The 7,500-nt window shown below is 44.7% G+C and overlaps 1 protein-coding gene across 2 annotated transcripts in view; it reads left to right on the top strand.

Annotated features, from left to right (window-relative positions):
* The first annotated feature begins 2,859 nt into the window (after positions 1 to 2,859).
* Positions 2,860 to 7,500, top strand: part of nsun5 (NOP2/Sun RNA methyltransferase 5) — a 9,333-nt gene continuing 4,692 nt past the window's right edge. Inside the window, exons 1-7 of one of the 2 annotated variants that reach the window (XM_067433661.1) lie at positions 2,860 to 3,067; positions 3,319 to 3,399; positions 3,834 to 4,005; positions 6,743 to 6,848; positions 6,923 to 7,061; positions 7,174 to 7,289; positions 7,429 to 7,500. The exon at positions 7,429 to 7,500 is cut by the window's right edge and continues 107 nt beyond it. In XM_067433661.1, the coding sequence (XP_067289762.1) occupies positions 2,975 to 3,067; positions 3,319 to 3,399; positions 3,834 to 4,005; positions 6,743 to 6,848; positions 6,923 to 7,061; positions 7,174 to 7,289; positions 7,429 to 7,500 (779 nt within the window). In that variant the 5' untranslated portion in view covers positions 2,860 to 2,974. Of the gene's footprint in view, positions 3,068 to 3,279; positions 3,400 to 3,833; positions 4,006 to 6,742; positions 6,849 to 6,922; positions 7,062 to 7,173; positions 7,290 to 7,428 lie in introns of both variants that reach the window. The other variant, XM_067433660.1, reaches the window with a different exon arrangement.

Below are 7,500 nucleotides of genomic sequence, written 5' to 3'. Positions count from 1 at the left end.
CATCCAAACAACATCTACACAACATACACACACACACACATGTGTTCATGAGCTCAAGGCTAGATTATTGTAATGCTCTACTGGGTGGTTGCCCTGCTCGCTTAATAAACAAACTCCAGCTGGTCCATGATTGATTGATTGATTGATAGATAGATAGATAGATAGATAGATAGATAGATAGATAGATAGATAGATAGATAGATAGATAGATAGATAGATAGATAGATAGATAGATAGATAGATAGATAGATAGATAGATAGATAGATAGATAGATAGATAGATAGATAGATAGATAGATAGATAGATAGATAGACAGATAGATAGATTATTGTAATGCTCTACTGGGTGGTTGCCCTGCTCGCTTAATAAACAAACTCCAGCTGGTCCAAACCGCAGCAGCTCGAGTTCTTCTAGAACCAGGAAGTATGATCATATTAGTCCAGTTCTGTCAACACTGCACTGGCTCCCTATTAAACATCGCAGACATTTTAAAATCCTGCTTATTCCTCAAAGCACTGAATGGTTTAGCTCCGGTCCTTAAGCGAGCTCTTAACACATTATACTCCATCACGTCTACTGCGGTCTCTAAACTCTGGCCAGTTGATCATACCTAGAATATCTAAATCAACTGCAGGCGGTCGATCCTTCTCCTATTTAGCTCCTAAACTCTGGAACAGTCTTCCTAGCATTGTTCGGGAAGCAGACACACTCTGTCAGTTTAAATCTAGACTAAAAACACATCTCTTTACTATGGCATACACACAGAACATTATCAACTCTCATTATTCAGATCAATTGACTGATTGTTCGGCTGCATTAACGAGGTCAGCCGGAACCGGGAACACTTCCCATAACACCTGATGGACTCGTTACATCATCAGAAGAGTGGCATCTACGCTAATGTTAGTCTCTCTGTATCCCGAGGGTTATCCCGGATCCGGGCCGTGTCCAGATCGGATGGTGTGTGTGTGTTTTTGAATATTAATGTTGAATATTCGGCTCTAATCTGACCTCTGAGCTGTGCGGTGTCCAGAATAATAATCCTCCGCTGTGTGTTAATAGGCCAGAGGAGAACTGAGTCTGGTTTCTCTAAGGTTTATTTTTCTCCATCATGCCCTGATGGAGTTTCGGTTCCTTTGGTCGCCTTTGGCTTGGCTTGCTCAGTTGGGGACACTAACATTATGACCAGAGTTACTCAACTAAATATACAAATAACATTAATGAGGTCTTATTTAATTCTATAAACTATATCACTGATCTGCCAACATTGTCTCTCTATGATAAATTAAAATAAGCTGATAACATCACTGTTTACTCCAGAACGACTGTACAGCCAAATCTAATTCTGCTGCAGTATTGTCCTGTTTGACACTGAAGCTGCTCTGACACAATCGCCGCTGGAGAAGAGCGATAGAAATAAAGATGACTTCACTGAAGTTCATTGATCAACTTACCCCTAACCTGATCAACTTTCCCCTAACCTGATCAACTTTCCCCTAACCTGATCAACTTACCCCTACCCTGGGGTAAACTGAGCCAGAGATGTACTCCGTCATTTCAAATGACCTCCTGAAATTACTTCAGATGCTTCAATTGCACTCCCGCCTTATTTTCTCTCATTTTGAAGAACGCGTGAGTAACCGTGGCTCATCTTACCCCGAACCTGATCACGTGAGTAACCGTGGCTCATCTTACCCCTAACCTGATCACGTGAGTAACCGTGGCTCATCTTACCCCGAACCTGATCACGTGAGTAACCGTGGCTCATCTTACCCCTAACCTGATCACGTGAGTAACCGTGGCTCATCTTACCCCGAACCTGATCACGTGAGTAACCGTGGCTCATCTTACCCCGAACCTGATCACGTGAGTAACCGTGGCTCATCTTACCCCTAACCTGATCACGTGAGTAACCGTGGCTCATCTTACCCCGAACCTGATCACGTGAGTAACCGTGGCTCATCTTACCCCTAACCTGATCACGTGAGTAACCGTGGCTCATCTTACCCCGAACCTGATCACGTGAGTAACCGTGGCTCATCTTACCCCTAACCTGATCACGTGAGTAACCGTGGCTCATCTTACCCCGAACCTGATCACGTGAGTAACCGTGGCTCATCTTACCCCTAACCTGATCACGTGAGTAACCGTGGCTCATCTTACCCCACTCTCCCCAACGCCTGCCATGCATTCCAATGGCCTTTATGATCAAACGGATCAATCTTCCGTCTGAGCGCCATTTTCTCATTCAGTTCAGTGAAACTCACCGTCTCATGAGTGGCCACTTCACACCTGACCACACGCGCTAACGGGTTTCAGCTGAGGGGCGGTGTGTGTGTGTGTGTGTGTGTGTGTGGACACTTCACACGCGCTAACGGGTTTCAGCAGAGGGGCAGTGTGTGTGTGTGTGTGAGAGAGTGTGTGGCCACTTCACACGCGCTAACGGGTTTCAGCAGAGGGGCGGTGTGTGTGTGTGTCTGTGTGTGAGAGAGAGTGTGTGTGTGGACACTTCACACAACACACGTTAATGGGTTTCAGCAGAGGGGCAGTGTGTGTGGTGTGTGTGTGTGTGTGTGAGAGAGAGAGAGAGAGAGAGAGAGAGAGAGAGAGAGAGAGAGAGAGAGAGAGAGAGAGAGAGAGAGAGAGAGAGAGAGAGAGAGAGAGAGAGAGACCTTGGGTGGAGATAATATCTAAATAAATTGATTAGGGAAACCTGCGACGCTCACACTGAAGACTTTATATGTCACTCTAAGCGCATTTATTAATCACATAAACACACGCGATCAACCCCTGCAGTCTCTGGCGCCGCCTGCTGGCCATGCATCAGTACTGCAGCTGCCGTAACGCGTTCCGCACTGTCGTAAACCGCTGCGAAAACTAACCAGGCAAATATGAAAACGTGGGTTGTGCATTTTCTCCGCTCGCCGTGAGGACATTAGAGTCAGTATAAGTGTGTATGTGTAAAGTTTGATCATGGCTCTTTATATGAAAGCGGCAGAGATTCTGGAGAAAGTGGAGCAGAAACAGGGCGCTGTGAAAACGCTGGTTTATGACAGTAAATTCCCAGTAAGTGCTGATATATTGATCTCTCAGGCGCTATAAGGCACAATCGGTCCTCAACTATACACTTAATATAGCAGAATGTCAGTAAAATATCTGTTTGCGAGTGACATTTACCGTATTTTCCTCAGATCGATGATTTTCACAGCCTTTACGTAGACTCATGGGTATAACAATATAATAAATATTCCCGTTTAACTGTTTTGTCTTTTCTTCAGAATATCAAGCAACTCTTCGCTCTTGTGTGTGAAACTCAGAAATACTCAAAGGTTCTGCAGGAGATCATCGACAACACAAAACTGCTGAAACACACCAGACTCCGCATCTATCTAGCCAAAGTGAGTGTGTGTGTGTGTGTTGACAGAACTGGACTAATATGATCATACTTCCTGGTTCTAGAAGAACTCTGCTGCGTTTTGGACCAGCTGGAGTTTGTTTATTAAGCGAGCAGGGCAACCACCCAGTAGAGCATTACAGTAATCTATGTATCTATCTATCTATCTATCTATCTATCTATCTATCTATCTATCTATCTATCTATCAATCTATCAATCAATCAATCAATCATGGACCAGCTGGAGTTTGTTTATTAAGCGAGCAGGGCAACCACCCAGTAGAGCATTACAGTAATCTAGCCTTGAGCTCATGAACGCATCGACTAACTGTTCAGCATCTGGCATTGAGAGCATGTGCCGTAATTTAGATATATTTACCATGGTCGAATGCAGTGTGTGTGTGTAGGTCAGCATCACAGATGTGTGTGTGTCCACAGGTGCTGGTGTATGACCTGCTCATTGGTCAGGGGCTGAAGTGTGGCGGAGCCTGGAAGGTCCTGATGATGAAGCATCGCTCCAGATTACAGTCGGCCTTGGCCAGAATCAAAGTCAAGAGGAAAGTGAGTCGAGATCAGGAGCTGCTGCCCTCCGGCTCCCAGCACACGCAGGGTAAGAGTGAGTGAGTGAGCGAGTGAGTGAGTGTGTGTATGTGTGTGTGTGTGTGTGTGCGCGGATATATATATATATATGCTCACCTAAAGGATTATTAGGAACAGCTGTTCAGTTTCTCATTAATGCAGTTATCTAATCAGCCAATCACATGGCAGTTCTTCAGTGCATTTAGGGGTGTGGTCCTGGTCAAGACAATCTCCTGAACTCCACACTGAATGTCAGAATGGGAAAGAAAGGTGATTTAAGCCGTTTTGAGCGTGGCGTGGTTGTTGGTGCCAGACGGGCCAGTCTGAGTATTTCACAATCTGCTCAGTTACTGGGATTTACACACACAACCATTTCTAGGGTTTACAAAGAATGGTGTGAAAAGGGAAGAGCATCCAGTGTGCAGCAGTCCTGTGGGAGAAAATGCCTTGTTGATGCTCGAGGTCAGAGGAGAATGGGCCGACTGATTCAAGCTGATAGAAGAGCAACTTTGACTGAAATAACCACTCGTTACAACCGAGGTATGCAGCAAAGCATTTGTGAAGCCACAACACACACAACCTTGAGGCGGATGGGCTACGACAGCAGAAGACCCCACCGGGGACCACTCATCTCCACTACACACAGGACAAAGAGGCGACAATCTGCACAAGCTCACCAAAATTGGACAGTTGAAGACTGGAGAAATGTTGCCTGGTCTGATGAGTCTCGATTTCTGTTGAGACATTCAGATGGTAGAGTCAGAATTTGGCGTAAACAGAATGAGAACATGGATCCATCATGCCTTGTTCCCACTGTGCAGGCTGGTGGTGGTGGTGTAATGGTGTGGGGGATGTTTTCTTGGCACACTTTAGGCCCCTTAGTGCCAATTGGGCATCGTTTAAATGCCACGGCCTACCTGAGCATTGTTTCTGACCATGTCCATCCCTTTATGACCACCATGTGCCCATCCTCTGATGGCTACTTCCAGCAGGATAATGCACCATGTCACAAAGCTCCAATCATTTCAAATTGGTTTCTTGAACATGACAATGAGTTGACTGCACTAAAATGGCCGCCACAGTCCCCAGAGATCACACAGAGAACAGATGATCTAACTGGAGTAATATTCCACTGAGTTATGATCAGATGATGAGCATAAGAGACTCTTTCAGAAACATTTTATTATAGTAATATTTGCACACATTTGACAGTAATTGCAGAACAGCAGCACTCTAGATCGACACTAGCGATGCTTTGACGAGGCCTTTGATTCTGGAAATGTATTTGAGGTTCATTGGCATGTTCTTTGAGGTTCATTAGCATGTTCTTTGAGGTTCATTGGCATGTTCTTTGAGGTTCATTGGCATGTTCTCTGAGGTTCATTAGCATGTTCTTTGAGGTTCATTAGCATGTTCTTTGAGGTTCATTGGCATGTTCTCTGAGGTTCATTAGCATGTTCTTTGAGGTTCATTAGCATGTTCTTTGAGGTTCATTGGCATGTTCTCTGAGGTTCATTAGCATGTTCTTTGAGGTTCATTAGCATGTTCTTTGAGGTTCATTGGCATGTTCTTTGAGGTTCATTGGCATGTTCTTTGAGGTTCATTAGCATGTTCTTTGAGGTTCATTAGCATGTTCTTTGAGGTTCATTGGCATGTTCTCTGAGGTTCATTGGCATGTTCTCTGAGGTTCATTGGCATGTTCTCTGAGGTTCATTAGCATGTTCTTTGAGGTTCATTGGCATGTTCTTTGAGGTTCATTGGCATGTTCTCCGAGGTTCATTAGCATGTTCTTTGAGGTTCATTAGCATGTTCTTTGAGGTTCATTGGCATGTTCTTTGAGGTTCATTGGCATGTTCTTTGAGGTTCATTGGCATGTTCTCTGAGGTTCATTGGCATGTTCTCTGAGGTTCATTGGCATGTTCTTTGAGGTTCATTGGCATGTTCTCTGAGGTTCATTAGCATGTTCTCTGAGGTTCATTAGCATGTTCTTTGAGGTTCATTAGCATGTTCTTTGAGGTTCATTAGCATGTTCTTTGAGGTTCATTGGCATGTTCTTTGAGGTTCATTGGCATGTTCTTTGAGGTTCATTGGCATGTTCTTTGAGGTTCATTGGCATGTTCTCTGAGGTTCATTGGCATGTTCTCTGAGGTTCATTGGCATGTTCTTTGAGGTTCATTGGCATGTTCTTTGAGGTTCATTGGCATGTTCTTTGAGGTTCATTGGCATGTTCTCTGAGGTTCATTGGCATGTTCTCTGAGGTTCATTGGCATGTTCTCTGAGGTTCATTAGCATGTTCTTTGAGGTTCATTGGCATGTTCTCTGAGGTTCATTGGCATGTTCTCTGAGGTTCATTGGCATGTTCTTTGAGGTTCATTGGCATGTTCTTTGAGGTTCATTGGCATGTTCTTTGAGGTTCATTGGCATGTTCTCTGAGGTTCATTGGCATGTTCTCTGAGGTTCATTGGCATGTTCTCTGAGGTTCATTGGCATGTTCTCTGAGGTTCATTGGCATGTTCTCTGAGGTTCATTGGCATGTTCTCTGAGGTTCATTGGCATGTTCTCTGAGGTTCATTGGCATGTTCTCTGAGGTTCATTGGCATGTTCTCTGAGGTTCATTGGCATGTTCTCTGAGGTTCATTGGCATGTTCTCTGAGGTTCATTGGCATGTTCTCTGAGGTTCATTGGCATGTTCTTTGAGGTTCATTGGCATGTTCTTTGAGGTTCATTGGCATGTTCTTTGAGGTTCATTGGCATGTGCTGTCTTTTAGATGTGATCCCACGTTATGTGCGCGTGAACACGCTGAAGACCACGCTGGATGATGTCGTCGATTATTTAAAACGAGATGGATTTGCATATCAGGGAACAGCGATGCGGTAAGTGTCACACACCTTTACTTTACGAGCCTCTGATGAAGAGTCTGATCTGATATTTATGGTTTGTTTCTCAGGATGGAGGATCTGGATCATCTGACTGGGAAGATGTTTCTGTGCGATCTGCACCTCAAAGATCTTCTGGTCTTCAGTTCCAAAACGGACTTCCACAACCACTTCCTTTATAAAGCGGGACACATCATCCTGCAGGACAAGGTAGAGCGCCGTGTGTTTGTGTGTGTGTGTTGGGTAGTTTAGGGGCTGAGCGTGAGCGTGAGAGTGTGTGTGAGAGTGTGTGAAGCTCGTGCTGACGTCCGGTGTGTTGTAGGCCAGCTGTCTTCCTGCTTTCCTCCTGAAGCCTCCGGCTGGAAGTCTCGTGATCGACGCCTGTGCCGCTCCAGGGAACAAGACCAGCCATCTCGCCGCCATCATGAACAACAAAGGGTCTGGACATAACTAAACCGGCATTTACTTTATTTATAAATTAATACGATCAGCACCAACTTATATTTTGTATATATTGTGAAATATTAAATGTACCTTTTTTATTTTGATGTAATTTTTATTTTCTAAATGACAACAGGAAGTTGTTTGCGTTTGACCTGGACGCGAAGCGCCTGTCCACCATGAGCACGCTTCTCCTGCGTGCTGGGGT

Source organism: Pseudorasbora parva, chromosome 23 (assembly GCF_024679245.1).
Source record: "Pseudorasbora parva isolate DD20220531a chromosome 23, ASM2467924v1, whole genome shotgun sequence".
NCBI lineage: Eukaryota > Metazoa > Chordata > Actinopteri > Cypriniformes > Gobionidae > Pseudorasbora > Pseudorasbora parva.
The sequence above is the reverse complement of the archived record's forward strand: the minus strand, read 5'-3'. Positions and strand labels throughout refer to the sequence as shown.